Below are 24,142 nucleotides of genomic sequence, written 5' to 3' on the forward strand. Positions count from 1 at the left end.
GTTTGTGGGGCTTGAACTCTGGGCTTGGGTGCTGTCTCTGTGCTCTTCAGCTCAAGGCGAGTGCTCTACCACTCTGAGCCACAGTGCCACTTCTGGTTTTCTAGTGGTTTACTGGAGATAAGAGTCTTACTTTCCTGCCTGGGCTGGCTTTGAACCACAATTCTCAGATCTCGGCCTCCTGAGTAGCTAGGATTACAGGTGTGAGCCACCCGTTCACGGTTATTTTTGCTCACAGTGGGGCACACTTAACAACCCTAGCTATTTAGGAGACTGAGAGCTGAGGAACATAGTTCAAAGCCATCCTGGCCAGGAAAGTTAATAAGTCTCTTATCTCCAATTAAATTACCAAAAATTATAAAATTTTAGTAAATTTTATAACAAATAAATAATAATTTAAAAGTTGGAAGTGAAGCTGTGGTTCAAATAGTAGAGCCACTAGTCTTGAGATGAAAAAGCTCAGGGACAGCACCAAGTTCCTGAGTTAAAGCCCAGGACTAGCCAAAAAAATTTTTTTTTAAAGCAAAAAGCAGGGATTGAGATTTGGCTCAAGAGTAGCGTGACAGCTGATTAGTATAAAGCCCTGAGTTCAAACTCCAGTACTGACCATAAAAGAAAAAAAAAAGGATCTTGTGGTCCAACAGTGAGGTGAATGATAGTTAACAATGTCACAAGGTTCAAAGACCTGGGACATTATCAGTTTCTTGTAGCTACCAGTATAGTGAGAGGAGACAGGTTATCCAATTTTTTCTTAGTTGTTTATATTTATGAAATTAATGCAAACAATACAGTGTAGTTGAGCTAATCACAGAATAGTTACTGGAATTTTAAAAAAAATTTTAATTAAAAGAAACTTTAAATTTTGGACTGGGCCTGGGCATTGTTTCTGAGTTTTTCTGCTCAAGGCTAGTGCTCTACCTTTTTTTTTTTTTTTTTTTTGTCGGTCGTGGGGCTTGAACTCTGGGCCTGGGCGCTGTCCCTCAGCTCTTCAGCTCAAGGCGAGCGCTCTACCACTTGAGCTATAGCGCCACTTCCAGTTTTCTGGTGGTTTATTGGAGATAGGAGTCTCACAGTCTCTCCTGCCCAGGCTGGCTTTGAACCGCGATCCTCAGATCTCAGCCTCCTGAGTAGCTAGGATTACAGGCGTGAGCCACCGGCGCCCGGCTGCTCTACCTTTTTGAGCTGCAGCTCCACTTCTAATTTGCTGGTGGTCAATTGGAGAAAGAGTTGCCTTTCTTGCCTGGGCTGGCTTTACACCATGATCCTCAGATCTCAGCCTTCTGAGTAGCTAGGATTACAGGTATGAGCCACCAGTACTTGACTAATTACTAGCTTTTAAAGGTATATATTATTTGTGGTAACTTGTCTGAAGCACCCCCCAGAAAATGCAGATCTTCCTTGATGAAAGCTGATGAATGTTTTCTTTTGGTTCTATTAGTTGTTCTGTCCGTTTTAGGGAGGAAATATCAGAAACATCACAGAATTCTTTTTTTTCCCCCCGTTCTGGGGCTTGAACTCGGGGCCTGGATACTGTCCTTTTTTTTTTTTTTTTTTTTTTGCTCAAGGCTAGCACCCTGCCACTTAAGCCACAGCGCCACTTGCTTTTTCTGAGTGGTTTATTGGAGATAAAAGTCTCTTGGAATTTCCTGCCTAGGCTGGCCTCAAACTGTGACCCTCAGATCTCAGTCTCCTGAGTAGCTAGTATTACAGGCATGAGCCACCAGTACCTGGCCCCTCATGAATTCTTGAGTGGGCCATTCTACTCTCATGGAAAATAACACTGGTCTTAGCCAGTGTTAACTCTTAAGACTTGCAGATAGAATAAATGGCTCATTTAAGAAAAAGTAGCCAAAGGGCTGAGAAGGTGGCTCAGTGGTAGAACGCTTGCCTTGCATGCCTGAGGCCCTGGGTTCGATTCCTCAGCACCACATAAGCAAGAAGAAAAAAGCCGGAAGTGGCGCTGTGGCTCAAGTGGTAGAGCGCTAGCCTTGAGCTGAAGAGCTGAGGGACAGCGCCCAGGCCCAGAGTTCAGGCCCCACGACCGGACCCAAAAAAAAAGAAAAAAAAGAAAGAAAAAGTAGCCAAAGCTCACATCAAAATAAATACATTAAGCCCAGGTTCTATGAGGTTGTTTGAAATTGTATAGGGTGGCTTCATCTCCAAAGTGAAGAAATACATACTACAGCTAGTGTATATATAAGATGTATGCATTTGCACACCTGCTTACGTGTGTGCAGTCATGTGTTGCTGTGATGTTGCGGGGGGCGGGTATTCTCTTTGGAGATGTTGTGGGAACAACAGGCTTGTGCTTGTGCCTTCTGTAGTTTCCTATCTGTCAAGGCTCTGTGATGTGTATGTCTGTGTATATGGTAAGCTATGGCTTCTAAGGCCATGATGAGCAAAACAACATAAGATGAAATCAAGCACAAGAGGAAATGGTAGAGCCAGGAGACAGTAAACCAAGATGTCTGAGGCTGCTGCTGGTGTACTACAACATAATGTTTTACAGAAAGCCTTTTATATGTAACTAGGAGTATACTCTGATGATAAAAATGTATAGTGAACACAGAAAATGTCAATTGGCATTTATTATCAGATATTATGTACTATATATGATTGTATCCACCATACTTTTTTTTTGTGTCAGTTGTGGGGCTTGAACTCAGGGCCTGGGCGCTGTCCCTCAGCGTTTCAGCTCAAGGCTAACGCGTTACCACTTGAGCCACCATGCCACTTCCAGCTTTTTCTGTGTACTGGTGGTACAAGTTTTTGTATTTCTTTATAACTATCACTGTTACATATTGGTCCACTGTTGACTGAAACTTTTTGTAGCATATGACCTTCTCCTCTCCTTCCATCCTTTCCTTTCCCCTTTATATATGAATTTCTTAAATTGGGCTTACATATTGATGATACTAAATTGAAACTACCATAGGTCAAAAATGTATCTAGTACATCTTAATGTACTGAACATTTGGGGTAGTCTTTTTATCTTAAATGTGCTTAGGACATTTACATTTGCCTTCCACTTGGGCAAAATTATTTTTATACAAAGCCTGGTATAGTGGCACATACCTGTATAATCCCAGCTGTTCTAGTAGTTGAAGCAGGAAGAACTTAAATTTGAGGCCAGCCTGCTTGAAGAACTTCCTTAAAATCCTATCTCAAAAAAATTTTTTTTAAAGGGCTAGGGTGTAGTTCAGAATTAGAATATTTGCCTTGCACATGGAAAACTCTGAGTCTAATTCCTACTGTGACTTACAAAAAGTCTAGATTATGAAAAGTGTCTAATATCTCAAGTAATTTATTAAATATGTATATATCCAGGTAACCCTGGCAAAGCAATAGACTACATATTATTGTTGTTTACACTGGTCATACTGGTGCTTCCTGGGAGCTGAAGCTCACTGCTGAAAACCAGCGTGATGTGTTGGCCTGGATAAAAAAACATAAAAATGCAGTTTCTATGTAATATATGTCACTTTCCTACCACAGTAAAGTTGAAAGATCTTAGCATGAACCATCCTGAGTTGGCTGGGGACTATGTATATATATTTACACATAAATATTTTAAAGTATCTGGTACATATGTATAATTCTTTTTGAATAGATGAACGTACAGGTATGTAGCAATTCTTTTTATTTTGGCAGTACTGGGGTTTGAACTCAGTATGGCCTTGAATTTGCTAGGCTAATGGTCTACCACTTGGGCCACATCCTAACCCCTGTTATTTAAAAAAATAACAAAAAAATCCAGCGTTAAAAAATATTTTTTATTGTTACTACAGAGATAATGTACAGAGGAGTTACAGTTACATAAGTCAGGTAATGAGTACATTTCTTTTTGAATAATGTTACTCCTTCCCTCAGTTTCTCCTAGTTTTTCCCTCCTGTCCCCACCTACAATTTGCATAGTTCATTTTCAACATAGTATCAACTGAGTACCATTGCAACCTTTGTTCACCCTTTGTGCATTATTGTGCTAACCTCCAGCTTTTAAAAGGAAAATCTAGTAGACAGGCTTGATGGTTCATGCCTGTAATCCAGGCACTTTGAGGCTCAGGTAGGAGGATTTCAAGTTCAGGACCACATGGACTGGGCTACATAAGGAAAACTTATGTCTTTATTTATTTATTTTTTTTATTGTGAAAATACTGTACAGAGGGGTTACAATTACATGGGCAAGATAATGAGTACATTGCTTATCAAGCATTGTAGTCTCCTCCTTTGTTTCTCCTTCCCATCCCTTCCCAGCCTCCCCTCTCGCTGCCCCTCCACTCTCCCTCACTCCCCCCTTTGCCCCCCCCCCCCCCCCCCCGCGCACCAAAGTTGTAAAGTTCATTTTCAACATAACGACTTGTACATCCCATTCTTGCAATGGGTCCACCTAACTTATGTCTTTAAAAACAACAACAACAAACACTAGAAATAGGAAGGTTAGGAAAAGGTGAGAAATAGTTACTTCTACCATGTTTTGAGCTTTGTCATCTAACACAGTGGTCTTCCCTATCCCCTGGAGGGTGTATCAAAAACATTGTTGTCTGTTCTCATCAGTTCTTGATCTTTTTTTTTTTTTTTTGGCTGCTGAAAACTTTTTTTTTTAATTTAATTTAATTTTATTTGTGAACATACTGTACAGAGGAGTTACAATTACATGGGCAGGATAATGCGTACATTTCTTACCAAGCATTGCAGCCTCCTCCTTTGTTTACCCTTCACATCCCTTCCCAGCCTCCCCCCTCCCCCCCATCCCAATCCTATTCCTCCCCCCCCCCGGCCCCCCCCCCCCCCCCGCACCAACGTTGTAAAGCTCGTTTTGGACATGACAACTTGTGCTTCTCATTGTTGCAACAGGTCCACCTGTATCCTTATAGCAGTTCTTGATCTTGAAGCTGGCAGGGACCAAACTTGCTGATTCAGACAGGTTCCCAGGATACTGCTGGTCCTGGCATCACACCTAACAGAAACTCTAAACTCAGTTAATTCCCCCAAAGTCCATGTGTTGAGTATTCTTTCCATTTAACCATTTTCAAACAACTTCACAAAGTTAAACAGCTAGTAAATTGGTGGAGCTGTGAAGATGGACCATCCAGGGCCTAGGTGGAGAAAGACAAAACAGGCATGAGGATGGGAGGTGGGCGGTTGAGTCTTTTTTGCCTTGGAGGTATGTGGACCAGAAGGACAGGAATAGGGAAGTGGTCTCAGTACTTTCTGAAGAAAGATACCTTTTCCTGGAATACCAGCCTACTTTAAGTCCTTATCATGACCTTGAAATGCTGATGAGTTTTCCTCCTGCTTAGAAAGCCTTTCTGCATCCAGCAATCTCTGCTCCCTTATGGTCAAGGGCTTATTTTTGGAATTAAGGTTTATTTTCCTTAGGTTTTAGGAATTCACTTTTGAATCTTAAGCATCAGGTTTCTTTAGTCAGTACTAAATGAAACTACCCCTTGGCAGTCAAAATTCTCATGCTGTTATTTGAACACATTCAAGGCTATATTAATGCATGAAGAGTACATTTAGAAGTGGTATTTGTCTTTTCACTCCCATTCAGATTCCTTAGTACATCTGAAAGATGTGTTTGTATAACTGTTCTCTTGGGATCCTAAACCACAAGCATCAGAAAGAAACAGTGAAGTGAATCCTTGAAGAACACCAAGACTTTCTGCTAATCTGTCTGAGAGGAAATCTGATGAGGGTGAAGGTACAAGTGGCCAGAGGTGGTTGGCCAAAACACAGTCCTCTTTGCTTAAGGACATTTAGACCAGGACTCTTCCCTCCATCCCTCTTTCCCCTCAGAAAGAATAGATCATTACTCATGGATGGGGGCAAGGCAGGATGCCAGTGCCCCTTGATCTAGGGATGCCCAATTGAAACATTGGAAGGGACCTAGAACATCTTGAGTCAGCCATCTTTTGTATTTCTCCCATGTGTAACAGGTCTGAGAGGGGGTTACACAGTAAATGGTAGGATTAGCCAAAGATTTCTGATGCACTGAGCCAGTGACAACCACAGGAAGTTCAGCCTGGGTTTAGGGCTAAATAGTTTTTAGAAAGATCTCATTGTGGAAAACAGGAATCTCTGCTCCAGGAGATCCCCAGGTGGGACCATAGCAATATAGATACTGGGCCTTCTACCTTCTCTTCCTGAGAGCCATCTATCTCAGTTAGAGATTCTGATGACCACGGTCTTCTAACTCACTACCTGCTCACCATTTATGCTGTGGGCACCAAAGAGACTGGAAGGCTAAATGGATTCCTGGCATGTGGTGAGTGGGACATAACTGGGTGAGTGGGACATAACTGATACTCTCAGGATTTCATGGTTCTTTTGGAACCAATCTATGCCACCTGTGACTTCAGGTCTTTGGATTTCATGGGCCAATAAGTTTTTCCCTAATGTTTTAAAATCTATGGAAGGGCCATTGACCTACTTTGTCATTAAGCACAATTTTAATATACATTGTTTATGACCATCATCATTTAAATTTTTTATTAGGGAGAAATTTTCATAACAATTTGCCACTTTAAAGGTAACTTTTTTTTTTTTTTTGGCTGTCGTGGGGCTTGAACTCTGGGCTTGGGCACTTTCCCTGCACTCTTCAGCTCAAGGCGAGTGCTCTACAGCTTGAGCCACAGCGCTACTTCCAAGGGTTTCTAGAAATAAGAGTCTCACGGACTTTTCTGCCCGGGCTGGCTTTGAACCGTGATCCTCAGATCTCAGCCTCCTGAGTAGCTAGGATTACAGGCGTGAGCCACCGGCACCCGGCAGGGTAACCACTTTAAAGCTACATTTTTAAGGGACATTCAGTTCCTCCATACTGTTGTACAGCCACTGCCATCATGTGCTTCTAGAACCTTTTCACCTTCCCTGGCAATTTGCGTCTCCTTCAGCATCTCAGATCACCAGAATACATTATTTCATTTTAATAGATACTGTTTTCCTTAATGTAAAAATAAGTTGTTTTGTTATTTGTATTTCCTGTGCTTGAGATGGAACCCTGGGTCCCTGGAGTGCTAAACAAATGCTCTACCACTTAGTTACTATCTCAGTCCAGGGCGTGTCTATTCTTTAGATTGGAAAAATTTTCACTTTATAAAGTCATTTCTATCCTCACTCTGGTGTGGGCAGTGACCTTTCTTAGGCAGGGGCTTGGTGAATTGGGCACTTCAGCACCCATTGTGGGGTAGAAGACATATTCTGAAACAGCTGAGGCCGGAGAGTAATGCTTCAGCAGAGTTAGGGAGCAGCAACTTTCCTGCCCAGCTGCTGGCATTTCCTTCCTCAAACCTGCCAGCAGCTCTGAGCCTGGGGGAGGGGCAGCCTTTCAAGGTCTGTCAAAGTGGAAGAGGTGGGGGCTGGGCAATACATTGTTTTCTTTAAGGAACCTGGTGAGACTAGAAGGTCAGAACACCTAGCTGAGGGAACTACAGGGTTACCTCTTCCCTGTTGATCCATCTCCTCCTCCCTCCCCCACACTTAATGATCTTTCCATTACAGATCCCAGACCAGGAAGTGCATGACAGGTCGCAGCTGCAGACACATGGCTGGGAGGCCTGGGCCCTGGGCCAGTGGTGGGAGGGTTGGATCTCTCCTTCTAGCAGCAGGACCCCAACACAGACAGAGACAGACACACAGGCACACACACACACAGGCACACACACACACAGGCACACACACACACACACACACACACACACACACACACACACACACAGCTAACTAGCTAGAGCCCATCCTTCCCACCCCTACCCTCAGTTTACACTCTGCATAAATTGTCCTTACCAGATTTAGGAGCTTCCCATCATTCCACCATTGAGTAGAGATTCTGGCCCCCTTATTCAAAATTTAAGTCACAGCTATAGCTTTAGAAACGTCTCCAAGGGCTTGGTTCTGGGGCTTATGCCTGTAATCCTAGCTACTCAGGAGGCTGAGATCTGAGGATCTCAGTTCAAAGCCAGCCCAGACAGGAAAGTCTGTGAGACTCTTCACTAAACCACCAGAAAACCGGAAGTGGCTCTGTGGCTTAAGTAGTAGAGCACTAGCCTTGAGCTGGAGAGCTGAGGGACAGTGCCCAGGCCCAGTGTTCAAGCCCTTTGACGGGGTTGGGGGGTGAGTAGAGGGGTTGATGGCGGGGGGAGCGGGGAGACAAGACCGGACACTTCTCTAAGGGAGTTGCTAGGCACTGTCTTAGGCCTCCCAAATAGTATGTTGTCCTCTCTACAATTCCAGAATACTAGATCCAAAATGTTTTCAGGGGAAAAATAGTTACAAGAGAGAGAGCTTTGGGCTGGGAGGTGGCTCAGTGGTAGAGTGCTTGCCTTGCATGCATGAGGCCCTGGGTTCGATTCCTCAGCACCACATAAGTGAGGGAAAAAAGCCAGAAGTGGTGCTGTGGCTCAAGTGATAGAGCACTAGCCTTGAGCTGAAGAGCTGAGGGACAGCGCCCAGGCCCACAGTTCAGGCCCGTGACTGACCAAAAAAAAAAAAAAAAGACAGGAGAGCGAGCTTTGCAAATATGGACCTGGATTCAAATCACAGTGAAGGAGCTGGACCCTTCATCTTCCAGTCTTCTTTGGGGATGGCTGGTTCCTCAGGAAATGTTAATTTACCCTAAACTGTGTCCTAGAGTACAGTTGTCACACAGGCGTTTGTGTCTCCACCACCAGCTGTGTTGTTGGCTTCCTTCCCTGAGTTTGCCAGGGCCAGATTCTTCTGGTGCCAAATGAGAAATGGTGACAAGCTGGTTGGTGGGGATGCTGTCCTTCCCCGTAACTGTCCTTACCTTCCTTCTCACGTTCTTTCTGGTCATGAGATTGGAGGAAGAAAAGCAAAGCAGATTAGGAATCAGTTTGGGAATAGAGAAAAAATTCTGTACTTTATAGCTTAGTTGGTGGCATTATCAGTAAAAACAATTGGGGCCAGAACTTCTGCTGAGAACTAAAGATGGGGAGATTTTTCTTAAGACAACTCTTGAGTGCATTCCTTTGTTAATCACTTAATTACACCCCTTCTTTGGACCAGGAGTGCTCTCTTCACAGTGGGAGGTAAGGGATGCTATTGCCAATTGGAGGAGGAGACCAAATCTCTATGGTGAAAAATGCACATCCAAAGGAGTCATCAGATGACCCAGGCACAGAAGTTTTAGTTCCAAACTCAGTTCTGATGCAGAGTACATTACCCCTTACCCTAACCTGGCTCTCTCTGCCTAAGACTGAGAGAAAATTCTCTTTTGGCCTGGGGCTGCAAGCCAAGTGGGGTTCTGCAAACTTCCTTCTGCCCAGTTCCTAGGGAGCTGATTTTGGGGGGTCGTCAGGCGGGCTCAAGAGCTGAGGCTTTGGCCAGCAAAGGCAGCTCTGTACTAAATTACAGTGACGAGGTGAGACACACAAAAGAACGAAATCTTTTTTTAATAAAAACAAAACAAAACTCCAGCCCCAAGCCCCTGGGCTGCTGAATGGCGATGGCTTCCTGTCAGGATTAGCCCTGCTGCCTGGGCATGTGTGTGCTGCCTTTCTCCTCAGGAAATACCTTTAGTAAGCCCTGGTGGGGTCCCCATGGCAACGCGTGAGGGGACCTGCTGACTGAGGCCTTTCAGCCTGCCATTGTTCCCCAGCCCCTTTGTGGTGAGCTTTATTGCTGCCCCTCTGGCAAACACAGCAGTTTGCACCGTTTTGTCAGGGTGAATGTGGAGTTTTTACATTTTAATGGGCTCTTCTGGCAGTGGTCCATTTGCATGCAAAATGTTCCTTCTTGCTCCTTTCCCTTGATTTAAGGGGAAAAAAGCTGCTCTAACCAAACCCCTGAGTGGGTTAAGGTACTGGAGAGCCCGAATGATTAGAGAGACCCTGTTAATTGATTGGTGCTCCTGTCTACCCTGACACATACCTGTGCTTTTCTTTTCTGCAGCTTCCCTGTGTTTTGGAGACTTGAAGGACTACCTATCTTAGGGCTCCCTCTCTATTCCCCAACATTGTAGAATGATAGGTGTTAACCCAGGATTTCTGTGAGATTCACCATTCTGGTAGTAGTAGTAGTAGTAATAGTAGTAGTATAGTAGTAATAATAATAATAAAACCCTTTGCAGAGGCCCTCCAACCCTGCTGTGCATTGCTTTTAAGTTGCTTTCAAAGCAACCCTGAGTTCCTCCCCCACCCACAATTGCCCTCTCATTTATCTCTGGGGAGCTTGTGCCCAATCTGTAAACATTCCTAGACCACCAGTTTCTCTCACATTACTCAAGAGGATGATGGCCTTTCTCCTCTAATTTTCTTAACCTAGAACTCTCAAATCAAGAGGATTTAACAGGGATGACAGAGATTGCGAGCTACTCAGAGACATCATGCTAAGGACTGAGGTCTGTATTTTGTCTATGTGGAGGGTGGGTGGGTGATTCAAGCCCTTTGGTGCTTAGATTGTTTTGACCATTCCTGACCTGAATGAAGATACACATATGGATGAATGGCCAGGTAATGTAATCCAGTGCAAACTGAAGCATGAGCATTTTCAAGTTTAAGAGAAGGAAGGTCTGGAGAACTAGTGAAGATAACTGGAGATGAAGGAGAAAGGGAAGTTAGAAGCAAAGTCTTTTTGTATGGAAAAAAGCAAAATAAAAAGTCCACGAATTTGGGAATGGAAGCTGACAGTCTAAAGCTGGGACCTCTGAGGACATGTGATCTTGAGAACCGTTCCAAAGGGAGGGTGGACCAGCCCCCTTGCCTAATAATCTTAATCTTCACAGTGAAGGTCATCAAAGGTCATCAGCTGTAATCTGTAATCTAGGTTGAGGGGTTTAGGTGACACATGACACCCAGGGAATTCAGGAGAGAGGGCTGTGCCTCTCAGTGTCTCAAGTGCTATAGTAGTACTTGCTGGACAGCCTTGGACATGAGAAGAACATGAAGGGGCCCAATAGATCCTACATCTTAATTCTAAACTGATCCTTATTTTGTGACTTACTGAAGTCTCAAAGCTCCATTTGCTCCTGCTTTTCCTGGAACAAAACACGAGTAACATGATCATGAATAAGCATTGCCAAAATAGGGCAGGTCTGCCACATGACAGTGTACCCCCTGCCCATTTCCTCACCTGCCAGCTATAAGTTAGTGATCATGTGACTATGATATGAGCCATAGGGTTGAAAGAAGGATGGGAACAAGGGAGGATGAACCAAAATCCCATGGGAGATGACAGGAGATATGGGTGCCATTAGACAAGATCAAAGATCAGTAAGCTCACCTCTTTGGAAGTCAAGAACTATAAAAATACATCAAAAGTGTGGGCTGCCTTTCAAAGATAGAGCTGGCCCCGTAGATCCTGGAGAACCACGCCATCTGGGCAGGTCTGATCCCAGCCCTGTCATTTACTACCTAAGTAGGCTGTCTTGAACATATCCTGACTCTGTGCCTTAGTTTCTCCTCTCTGAACAAAGGCTGGAGTTCAATGAGTTAACTAACCCATGTGGAGAACTACGCTTGGGGGATGGTAGGCTCTCATCTATGTATGATAGAGAATAGAATGGACCTCATAGGGTTTCTGTGAGGGTGAAATGAAATGGGCTGGAGAAGGCTTGGATCTGTGTATGGGACATTTCCATATACTATGAATATTGGCCAGTATTGATATTCCTGTTTGCACAGTTATTTAGGAATCCCTAGATAATGTGCAGGATGGCATGTGGCAAATGGCAAGTGCTTTGCAAATAAGTCCTTACTCTTCACTGAAGTTAAGTTGGGGGTTTAGAAATGGATAACCTCCAGGACAAATTGGTTATTAGGGGACCATGACTGGTGAGAGGTATTTCAAAGTACATTTTTAGTTGCATATTTGCATTGCTTGCACTACTGTGCATTGATAGTCTCTGCAGAGAGATGTATTCCTGGAAACTTCTTTTAGTGATTTTGTTCTCATTGCTATCTTACATGTTGAAGTTATATGTTTGACTTTGTTTTTAAAATTTTTTTCTACCATGAACCTGTTGTAAAGGCTATTCACTTAGGCTCTAGTTTTATAAGCCCAAAGCCTATGTCCAGCTGCCTTTGTTTAGCTCTTTTATTTTCTGGTTGTCTCATGTTGCAGTAGGAAGTATTTCATATATACCAAGGTGTTGTGTACATCTTGTCACCCTAGATAGGTAGGCCACGGCACGTCTTTGGTACTTTTATTTAGCCCAATTCTCTTTGCACAGTGACCAGGGCTCACAGATAGACAATGACAGCTGTCCTGAAGAGAGAGCTCTCTGTCATCTGTGTTTTCAGGAACTGAAAGGATAACAGGCTCTGTCCATCCCCCCACCTATACAGTATCCATGGCTGGCAGAAACCCCAAGTTTTAGAATCAAGAGCTTAGATCTGATCTGATCTGATGTCCCCAGGGCAAAAGACTACCTGTTGACCTGGTCTGACATAAGCAAAATGCCATCTTATTGGCTTATTGGGAGTTACATGGTGACAGTATTTGGGAGGCAAATAGGGAGAGAAAGGGACTCACACAACAGATTTTCATTAAGAGTAGTCATGTTCTTGATTTTAAGCACCACTGGAAAATCCTTCACACGTGTGTACATGTATGCATGCATGTGTGTGCACATACTTGTCTTTTCTAGCTGCTTGCTTAAGGATTACTTAAAGTGTTGGTCTCTTTCTGTTTCTGACTTCCCCTGGAGAAAAGGAATCAATGTGTGAGACCTTTCCACAACCCTGCAATGTGTCTCAGGACTAGCAATCTCCTCAATTTTAGATTTAACAGCTGAACCAAGAACCTTGTTTTTTGTTTGCTGATGCTGCTTTTTCTGCTTCCTCTTTCCCTCTTTCTCTTTGTCTCTTTCCCCCTCCTCTGCCTCTTTCACTCTCTTATTTTTGTTTTTTGTTATTTTGTGACAAGATTTGCCCATGTTTAGGCTGGTCTCAAACTTGTAAGTCTTTTGTCTTATCTCCTGAGTGCTGAGATTACAAACATACATTACCACACCCAGTTGTTTGCCTATTTTTTTGAAAGTTGAGGCTTTGGAAGTAAGAAGTCTGAGTCCTCTAAAGATTACATCCTGTCTCTGACTTTTTCATTCTTGGTGATGATGACTTCTGTTGACATTGAAGCACCATACACCATTTTTCCACAATGCTTTTTTAAGCCTGCAAAAAGTTGTGAACATCCTATTTTATTTACAGTTAGGCTAGGTCACCATGGACTCCAGATACCACATGGCTTCTAGTCTTCATTCCCCACCTTATCTTTCAGGAAACAAAGTACATAAAACAAGGGCTTGCCATAAAGTTGATTTCCCACTTTCCTTTAGCATCTGTATATGATAGATAGATAGATAGATAGATAGATAGATAGATAGATAGATAGATAGATAGATAGATAGTGCTCACTGTGCCTGATTCCCACCAGGCAGATTCTGCAAGTGTTAAAATATTGATTTCAGATGGCCAGGCAATGAAAATGGTTTTCCTTTCTTCATCTTTCATGACTAGCTCAATAAAAAAGCATCAGCTAGCTCATCTCTGCCTGACACCTGCAACATATATAACCTGAGCTCATTAGTCTTGACTGAGAAAAGCCAGCTTAGAGGAGCTGGAGAAGGATGAAAAGTTGCCTCTTCTCCAAAAAGGACATATATGTCAGGCTCTGGAAAAACGTGAAGAGACTGGGGACTGGAGTCTTCACAGGCATGGGCTTCTGTTTAGAAATGGCATCCTCTAGCAAGCCACATCACATAGGACAGGATTGGGATTAGGGCAGTGATGCAGATGGCAAAGTCCAGTAAGCAAACAAGTTATCTGCCAATTCTATCATATCTTTAAAAAAAAATGTGGTATTATCTCTGCTTTGTAAATGGAGAACCTGACATATAACTCACGGCAAGGAAAAAAGCCACTAATATTCCTAAGCCCTAGGCTGACTTGGTGGCTCTGAAAATTAGCTTTTACTAAATGATAAATTCACCCCAAAATCTATTGAGAATTTTTTTTTATGTTTCTGCCATTGTTAGGTGCCATGAGAAAATTATAGTAAGCAGTTCCTTTCTGGGTTACTTGCTGGTTTCTTAAAAGCAGCAAGATAAGAGATGGATATTTTCAACAGTTAAGGAGAAACATTCAGCGTCGGTGGCTCAGGCCTGTAGTCCTAGCTTACTCAGGAGGTTGAGATCTGAGGATGGTGGTTCAAAGCCAGCCCTGACAGGAAAGTCCATGAGATTCTTATCTCCAATAAACCACTCAAAAAACTGGAAGTGGTGCTATGATTCTAGTGGTAGAGCGCTCGCCTTGACCTGAAGAGCTCAGGGACAGTGCCCAGGCCCAGAGTTCAAACCCCATGACCAACATAAAAAAAGAAGAAGAGGCTGGGAAGGTGGCTCAGTGGTAGAGCGCTTGCCTTGCATGCCTGATGCCCTGGGTTCGATTCCTCAGCACTACATAAGCAAAAAGAAAAAACCCGGAAGTGGCGCTGTGGCTCAAGTGATAGAGTGCTAGCCTTGAGCTGAAGAGCTGAAGGACAGTGCCCAGGCCCAGAGTTCAGGCCCCATGACCGGACCCAAAAAAAAAAAAAAAGAAGAAGTAACACTCAGATTCAGGTCAGGCACTGGTGGCTCACACCTGTAATCCTAGTGATTCGGGAGGCTCTGATCTGAATTTCATGATTCAAAGCCAGACTAGGCAGGAAAGTCAGTGAGACTCTTATATCCAGTTAACCCCCAGAAAATCAGAAGTAGAGCTATGGCTCAAAGTAGTAGAGCGCTAACCATGTGCATCAAAACTCAAGAACAGCACCCGGGCCTGAGTTCAAACCCCACCACAGATGCACATGCGCTCTCTCTGTCTCTCTCTGTCTCTCTGTTTCTCTCTCTCTCTCTGTCTCTCTCTGTCTCTCTGTCTCTCTCTTTGTCTCTCTCTCTCTCTCTCTCTCTCTCTCTCTCTCTCTCTCTCTCTCTCTCTCTCTCTCTCACACACACACACACACACACACACACACACACAGAAGTAACACTCCCAAATATCCATTAACTGTAACTGGAATGTGGTGCATTTACACAATGGAATAGTACTGGGCCATTAAGAGGAATGGAGTACTGAGACACATTGCAACATGGAAGAAACTTGGCCACATGACATAAAGTGAAAAAATCCAGTCACAAAAGATGAAACATTATTGTATTCCATTGAAAGCAAATATATGGAATTGGCAAATCTATAAAGATAGGAAGCCAGTCAGTTTCAGGTGGAGACATGACTTCTGTTAGTAGGGAGTTTCTTTTAGTAGTAGAAAAAATATTGTAAAATTGTGTTTCTTTTACAGCCGAATATGTAGCTAGCTTTCTACATCTGTAGGTTCTTTATTTGCAGACTCAATCAACTATAGATGGGAAAAGTATGTCTGTACTGAATAGGTGTACACTTTTTTGATCATTATTCCTAGACATTATAGTATAACAACTATTTACATAGCATTTACATTGCATTATGTTTATAGGTAATCAATAATCTAGAGATGACTTGAAGCATATACAGGAGGGTGTCTATGTAAAAACAACGCTACAATACGGGCTGGGAAGTTGGCTTAGTAGTAGAGGACTTGCCTTGAATGCATGAGGCCCTGGGTCCAATTCCTCAGTACCACATGAGCAGAAAAAAGCTGGAAGTGGCTCTGTGGCTCAAGTGGTAGGGCACTTGAGCTGAAGAGCTGAGGAACAGCATCCAGACTCAGAGTTCAGCCCCCACTCTTTCATATAAGAGATTTGGGCATTGGTAGATGTTGAAGTAGGAAGTCCTCACATATACCAAGGGACAAACAGTACAAGAATTTAATTGTATATTTTGAATTCTTAAACCCAATATGGTATGTATTTGATTTTGGTACCCTGGGTATTATGTATACATTTCCTGAACTAGCGAAGGGAAGGGGAACAACAAAATGGTGAGACAAAGGACAAAAGGGGAGCCTATGCAACAGCAATACTCACAAGACAATACGTTGGAAATGATCTGTACAACTTGCGGGGGTAGGGGGGAAGAGGGAGAAAAACGAGGGAAGGGATAACAAGTTAGACAAGAAATGTAATCACTACCTTAGTTATGTAAGTGTAACCCCTCTGTACATCACCTTGACAATACATTTTTTTAAAAAATTCAACCTCCAGGGCTGGGAAGGTGGCTCAGTGGTAGAGCGCTTGCCTTGCATGCCTGAGGCCCTGGGTTCGATTCCTCAGCACCACATAAGCAAAAAGAAAAAAGCCGGAAGTGGCGCTGTGGCTCAAGTGGTAGAGCTCTAGCTTTGAGCTGAAGAGCTGAGGGACAGCGCTCAGGCCCAGAGTTCAGGCCCCATGACCGGACCCAAAAAACAAACAAACAACAACAAAAAAAAAATTCAACCTCCCCCCCAGCAATATGGTATGAAATTGAATAGGAATGTGGTTCAAACAGTAACTGTTGGGGCTGGGAAGTTGGCTCAGTGGTAGAGCGCTTGCCTTGCATGCCTGAGGCCCTGGGTTCGATTCCTCAGCACCACATAAGCAAAAAGAAAAAAGCCGGAAGTGGCGCTGTGGCTCAAGTGGTAGAGCACTGGCCTTGAGCTGAAGAGCTGAGGGACAGTGCTCAGGCCCAGAGTTCAGGCCCCACAACCGGACCAAAAAAAAAAACCAACAAAAAAAACAGTAACTGTTGTACAGAAAACTAGAATGGATAAACTAGGGTAAACTGAAGCCCGCCTGAATGTTTCAGTGGTAGACTTTTGAGTAGTCTGGGGCAGGAGGGTACAGGATTGGTGCTGACAATTGTCAGTAGAAGTCAGATTTGTTCTGTAAGGGAAGATTCATTCAGTTAGGGCAGAGAACAGCCAGATCAGAAGTATTTAATGGCAGATAGGAAGGAATATATTGCCAGGTTCCTTAAAGGCTAAGTAGAATTGTAGGTATTGCCCTTTACATAGTATAGGAGCTTGATCAGTAGAATAACACCTCAGCACACACCAGGGGAAAGGAGATTCAGAGTGAGTCCAGGCTCTTACCACACAGAGAGGCCATGTAGGACAAGGTTATCCTAAGATGATACCTGGACAGGGAGAAGATGAGGCAATCTAGAGATACATTTGGAATAGCATCAAGATCACAGTGATTGCATCAGGAGAAAAGAGAGCTGATTTGTGAGGCTTTTTATAGATTATGTAGAAGAGTTTTCTTTGCACATTCTTGAGATTGGCTGGAAGTTATGAATCCAAACAAGAATCTCCTGGAGTAGGTTTCAGCTAGGCCAGATTTTTGGGCTCCTTTCTCTTAGAGGCAAATGCCCCGTGTTCCTGCTGTGTTATTATAGTAGCTGGTAACAAATTTTCATCTCCAGAACCTGTGGAAATTGGCCATGTGATGTTAGAGTCTAAGAATTTAGTTCACTCTTGACTGATGGCTGTTGTAGGTCACGAGCTGCAAAATATTTAATCAGTGAGGTCACTTGAGGGAAATGAGACTTGATCAATAGGAGTGTCTTCTGTTTTCCTGAACGGTCAAGTCCAAACTGCTTTTTTTTCTGCCTTCATTTGGCAAAACCACAAACTATTAAAAATGGAAAGAATGACTTTCCTAAAGGCCCACAGAGGCTTATTTTTAATCAACTGTGTGTTCAGTTCACCTTTGTGGCATTCCATTTGACTGGACTCAGAAAAACAAATGTGTTGTATGTAACCATAACCCCTCTGTACATCACCTAGACAATAAAATTAAAACAAAGCCAAAAAAATGATGCAACAACAACAAAAAAATGTGTGGTGGCCTAACAATTTGAAACCCTTTTAAAACAGCACCTACTTCTGATGGCCCTGAAGAGGCTGGTGCCTTACAAATTTAAAAGTAGACAGTCTGTTTATGTCTGTTTCTCTCTCTTACTGGGATTTGAACTGAGGGCCTCAAGCTTAGTAGGAAAGCCCTCAATCGCTGGACCTATGTCTCTAGTCTCCTATTATTTTTCAGATTGGGGCTTACATTTTTGCCTTAGCTTTAGGCCATAATCCTTTCCTACCTATGCCTCTGCAACTGGGATCATGAGTATGGACCACTAGAGACTGACTGGGTTTTTTGTTTTTGTTTCATTTTGTTTTGGTAAGTCAGAGTCTCCATGCTGGGAATCTAGACAACAACCAGGCTGTCCTTAGAACATCTAGGCTGTCTCAACCTTCTGAGAGAACCATGACTTCAAGCTCCCAGTTTTCATTTGTAATTCTTCAGAAAGAGTTGACAGGTGGGGGATAGGGACAAAGCTGAATGACAGAGCAAGTCTGTGGATTTGAGCCTCAGCTCTGAAAAAAAGTTGAGAGATGAGAAAGGAAATTAAGATAGGAAGACTGTGCCTTTGTCATTTATTTAGCAACTATTTATTGAGAGCAGTTCTCCGGGTGCTGGCCTTAGATATGGCACATCCCACTGTCTAACCCAAACAAAGGAGTAAGAAGTGGCTTCTCAGAATACCTGACTAGCAAAGGGCTGGGTGCCCTGAGGGACATGGGACAGCTTTGAGTTAGAACAGGGGTGTGGGAAGAGTACATACTTTGAGAGCAAGACCCATGACAGATTGCACTTGAGCCTCCAATGATGAACTTGTGGACCTCTCTAAGTCAGTAGAGACCTAAGTAAGATGGCAGGTATGAGAGGTAACCAGGATGTTCTTTTGGCGAAAGAAGAGATGGGTTTAAACATCTGAAAGGAAATAGAAACTTTTACTTCCTGCTTGTGAGTGGAGAATGGGATGTTCTACCATGACGGTTGGCACTAGGATGTGTTGGGATCATGGGCCTTGTTGCTAGCATGTAAAAGCCAGCCCAGGACAGGGACAGGTACTCTCAGAAGCTCCAGACACCCTGGCAGGACCAGGGTTTTTGCTGTTTGTTTTTTTTTGCCCAAGATAGAGAAGTTGGGCCAGGGTGATAGCATGTTGGGGTGGGGGGAGGGAGACGGTAAGCCCAGCAGAAAGGGGCTTTGTGTACAGCAGTTTTTGCTGCCAAAGCAAGTGGTGTTGTGGCAGCTGCAGGCGTCCATTCCTAACACAGGCGTGGGTTCCAAATCCTCTGGGCTGACACCTGTTCGCTGGAGGCTCCCCTGAGCCGACCTCTCCTTAGGCTGTCCCTCTCACATGTGCATCTGGCTTGCTGAGTCATGTGAACAACCCAGAGCTGAGCCCCCACCTTGCCTCCATATGACCAAAAGTGCCTGCTCTCAATTTGGGAGGGGACTGCTGGGTCTGTAAGGGGTGGAGTTTGTTCACAAGGGAAAAGCGCTAGGGCTAGCCCAGCCAAAAGGAATGGGGTGTTTCTCTGGAAAGTGGCTGTTCAGGCAAAGAACTAAGCAGCATGTGGTGGGAGGGAGGCTCTGGACACAAAGAAGTCCTGGAAAGGGTCAACTTTCCCACTGGGATGGAGGGAAATGAAATGTGATCTGCTTAATGCTACTGCAGCTGCTTCCTAACTTTGCCTCTTTCTTCCTTTGACTTTTGGAGGAAATGGGGTGGAGAAGGGATTGGGGGGGTGGAGGTCCCACATAGCCAGCTGTTTCCGACTGCCCTATATTCTACCTCCTAGTTCCACAGCCTCAAGGTAGTGAGGCGTGGGATGTACAGCTTGCAGTGGCTAGCGTAACTCCCTTTGTCTCTCTCCTCCTCCTCTCCCCCCTTTGCTCTCTTCCTGGCCCCCATGGCTGGCTTCAGCTCAGCCTTGGGGAGCCCCTGAGGAAGTGGAGTCCCTCCTGGTCCACCCCGGTGACCTGCTGCAGCTTCGCTGTCGGCTGCGGGACGATGTGCAGAGCATCAACTGGCTGCGGGATGGGGTGCAGCTGGTGGAGAGCAACCGTACTCGCATCACAGGGGAGGAGGTGGAGGTGCGGGATTCTGTGCCCGCTGACTCCGGCCTCTACGCTTGTGTGACCAGCAGCCCCTCTGGCAGTGACACCACCTACTTCTCCGTCAATGTCTCAGGTTGGTAGCAACACCCTCTCTTCCCCATCCCTCTGGATTCGCTCCTCTGCCTCTCTGTGCTAGCCTTGGGGAAGTGAACCTCCTTCCCTTCCATTGATCTGCCCCTACTCTGCTTCAGACACTGCTGGCCACTAACACTGCTCCCTGCCCGCTGCGTGGCTTAGCTCTCAGGAGTGACTAAGTAGGATGGGCCCCAGATTAGAGATCTGGAACTTCAGAGTAATACCTCAGAGGTAATTGCTGATACCCTTGGTGTGGTTAAGACCTTATGATTTCCCCACCCAGATCTGTGGATGCTGAGTGTGAATGCTAGTGTTCATCCTGTCATGTCCTTGCCATTGAATTTGGTACTCCATTAAGTGATTAAAACACCAGAGCATGTGGTGAGGTCTCCCCTGTGATGGGGAAGGACCGAGGTGCATATTGCCATCCCACAGGCTGGGTTGAAACATCTGATGGCTGGCTCCCAAAGCTGTTTGAGGGCAGCCAAAACATCCTGGAGCTCTGTGACTCTGTGAATATGCCTCTTTCTGAATGTGACTCCATCCCACAAAACTAGCATTCAAGGAAGTAGAACTGAAATCTTTATCATACCTTTTGTGTACCCAAGATGTGGACTTAGGACCTCCTTCTAGGCATCCTTAGAACCAGCCCTGATGGAAGGATTGCCTTCTCCATTCATTGATCCCCACAATGCCTGGAATGATAGGGAAAAGCTCTGGTGTGTACCTTATTGCTGACCACTGTATGGAGCTCATTCTTATGCAGAATACATACTGTTGGGAAACAACATTAGCAGCTTTGGGCTCCCCATGAGCTCTGGTTAAGAAGGGCAATTCCCAAGACTTGGCAGATTCATGCAAAGAAGATATCTATTACAGGCTTTGAAAATAGCTTCTAGCCAGAGTGACTATAGACTACCCTGGGTTTTCTTGTGGTTGGTGTCCAAATAAGAGTATACAAGTTCCCTGGCTGCTATCCTAAGACCCGGGCCACTCAGGTGGTACTGTGAGCTGAGAGGGAGCTTTGGGGTTCATAAACTTAAGAGAAACGATGGGCCCTACTGGAGCTATCCAGTACAAAGGCTTCTGGGAAAAGTTGGCAGTGCCCCAGGTTGTGGAAAAGGAGGATGGGCACTGGAATATGCAGCTCTGTTTGTGTCCCACAGGAACAGTGTCACTAAGGGAAAAGTGGGACTGTGAGTCCTTATGGATAAGGGTGTCTGTGTTCATCTCTGATGCATTGGAATGTGTAGGTGTTTTGAGTAAGCTCAGTGCCCTCTTCTTCCTACAGATGCCCTCCCCTCCTCGGAGGATGATGATGACGATGATGACTCCTCCTCTGAGGAGAAAGAGACAGATAACACCAAACCAAACCGTATGCGTGAGACACAGTTTCCTATCTTACTGCCTTTGGGGCCTGGAGTTTTGGGTCTAAGAGGGAGGAGGCCCGGCTGAAGGGGGAGGAAGGAAGCAGAACGGCATAGATGTCTCTCTGACTGTCCTAAAAAGTGCTAGGCATTGGTCACAGGCATGGAGCAGGTGGGCAGGCACCAACAGATTCTGCCTGACCCTTGCTCATAAACTTGACTGTTTCTCTACCCCGTCTTACCTCTCTTGGCTTTCCATGGGCAGCCGTAGCTCCATATTGGACATCCCCAGAAAAGATGGAAAAGAAATTGCATGCAGTGCCAGCTGCCAAGACAGTGAAGTTCAAATGCCCTTCCAGTGGGACACCAAACCCTACACTGCGGTGGCTGAAGAATGGCAAAGAATTCAAACCTGACCACAGGATTGGAGGCTACAAGGTACATCTGTGTGTAAACATGTGTTTGTGTGTAAATGTATATGTAAAAGCTATAAATAGAGGTATTTCTCAAGTGGTAGAGCACCTGCCTACCAAGCACAAAGCCCTGAGTTCAAACTCCAATACCACCAAAAAGAGGAAGAGATTGAGATTAAAAATCCTTACTCCTTTCATTGTGGGTTTGGGTTTTTTTTGTTTTTTTGTTTTTGCAAGGAGGGTGCTGGGCATTGAATCCTGGACCTTGTGCATGCTAATAAACACATACATTGAGCTATGTTCCCAAGTCCCTTTATTTTAAATGCTTTCTAACTGTAATGTAAATGTGTTTCCATCTTTTTTCTATGTATGGTTTTTACAGTTAATTATATTGTATATATAACTTCTTACCTTGTTGTCTGTTAGCATGCTAATATTAGTCTTTGTTATGTCAAGCATGACTGAAAATTAGTTTCATGGCTGCCTGATTCCATTATTTTTTTTTAATCCCATAATTTAATGAACTATTCTGCATTATTAGGTATTTTCTAGTATTTTACAAATTACATAATATTGCAGCAAATGTCTTAATCAGCATTTTAAAATGTGCTTTCTTAGGACAGATTTGTGGAAATGAGTTAATCAGGCCAAAGAGTATAAGCATGTTAGGTTCTACATATTACCCAATTCCTTTCTCCTTTGCTCCATACTCCCTTTCTTCTCTTTCCTTTCCTATTTTCTTTCCTCCTTTTATCTCTGCTTCCTCTCTTCCCTTTGCTCTCACTTTCCAGTTTGTTTTCTTTTTCTGTTATTTTTCTTTCTGGCACTAGGGATTGAACCCAGAGCATTGTTCATATCACTGTCACTGAGCGATGTCCAAAGTTCCCAATTAGTCTTAAAAGGGGAAATTAATCACTTTCCCAGAATATGAGAATGACAAGTTCCCTAGACCTTTGCCAATAAATTTAGTGATCAAAGTGTTTCATTGTTCTCTTGTATTTTATTTTGTTGATTAATGTTAGAGTTTTCATGTGTTAAGAATCTTTTCTTTCCTTTTTTTTTTTTTTTTAAATTGTCTGTTACTTCCTTTGTTGATAATTCATAGGAAGAACATCTTGATCTTCGAGTTCGGTCATCCTCTTAGAACTGTTTATATCTTGGCTCACCTAGCTTCTCTTTTATGATTATTCTTGTGTGAGAAAAACAAGAGAGCTCAGGAATAAACAGGAGGAAAGCTTTCTGCAAGTTCCTGTGGTTCAGACAGGATGGGATGGCATTCCTGTCCATAAAGATTGCCAGTCAAATGAGAGGACAGTGATCGATGGGTTAGTGGAGGTGCAGAGGGAAGGGTGAGAAGAAATCTGACCAGAGATTCAGCTGGAGAGGAGGGGTCAGGGTTTGAAAGGTGTCCAAGGCTGTCAGAGCTGGTAAACCATTCCAGTCACAAGCACAGAGATAGAAAGTTCCTTGTGAGGTTGGGAGAGTTTGTAGAATGTACATTTGTCTAGATCATGGCTGGCCAGTTAGCAGAGTGTATTCTTTTTTAAGTATAAATGAGCCGGAGTAGGGACCCCTATGCCTTGTGCTTGCCCATACTAAAGCACAAGGCCATCTGCTACTGCCTCTGATTTATAGGAATCATGCCACAGACTCTCAAGCTTCCTTCAGTCTCCTCCTTAGACCCTCAATGGTGCCTACTGACATGTATTCCCACAGGTCCGTTATGCCACCTGGAGCATCATAATGGACTCAGTGGTGCCATCTGATAAGGGCAACTATACCTGCATCGTGGAGAATGAGTATGGCAGTATAAACCACACATACCAGCTGGATGTTGTAGGTAAGAAGGCCAAAGATGCAAGAGGATCTTAGAAGAATCAGTGGGATAGGTGAAAATAGTCAGAGTATAATGAAGTCAGGATAGCATCTAACATTGTACCTCCCCTTTTGAGCCTCACTTTTCTTATCAATAACATAAAGAATGTCAAATAGGAATATGTTTCAAATTTATGTCACTGTGAAGCAGAAGATTCAGTTAGTTGATAGGCTTTCCTAAAAGATGCAGTTGATACAGTGGTGTTAATAGTAATTATTAATAGCAATTATTCCTTAATGTTATAATAGCCCAGGCTCTTTTTTTTTTTTTTTTGCCGGTCATGGGGCTTGAACTCTGGGCTTGGGTGCTGTCCCTCAGCTCTTCAGCTCAAAGCTAGCACTCTACCACTTAAGCTACAGCACCACTTCTGGCATTTTCTGCGTATTTGCTGCTGAGGAATCGAACACAGGGCTCACTGAGCCACCTTCCCAGTCCATGCCCAGGCTCTTTAACACACACGCACGCACGCACGCACGCACGCACGCACGCACGCACACACACACACACACACACACACACACACACACACCTCAAGAAC

The 24,142-nt window shown here is 44.0% G+C and overlaps 1 protein-coding gene across 17 annotated transcripts in view; it reads left to right on the top strand.

The window, feature by feature from the left end:
• The window catches only part of Fgfr1 (fibroblast growth factor receptor 1), a 56,702-nt gene that overhangs the window by 20,537 nt on the left and 12,023 nt on the right, over positions 1–24,142 (top strand). For 8 of the 17 annotated variants that reach the window (XM_070016145.1, XM_070016134.1, XM_070016141.1 and 5 more), the window contains exons 3-6: positions 19,680–19,946; positions 21,240–21,329; positions 21,581–21,753; positions 23,445–23,568. In XM_070016145.1, the coding sequence (XP_069872246.1) occupies positions 19,680–19,946; positions 21,240–21,329; positions 21,581–21,753; positions 23,445–23,568 (654 nt within the window). The remainder of the gene's footprint in view (positions 1–19,679; positions 19,947–21,239; positions 21,330–21,580; positions 21,754–23,444; positions 23,569–24,142) is intronic. The other 9 variants (XM_070016146.1, XM_070016140.1, XM_070016142.1 and 6 more) reach the window with 3 other exon arrangements.

Source organism: Dipodomys merriami, unplaced genomic scaffold (genome assembly GCF_024711535.1).
Source record: "Dipodomys merriami isolate MVZ:Mamm:240054 unplaced genomic scaffold, mDipMer1.0.p SCAF_12, whole genome shotgun sequence".
Taxonomy (NCBI): Eukaryota; Metazoa; Chordata; class Mammalia; order Rodentia; family Heteromyidae; genus Dipodomys; species Dipodomys merriami.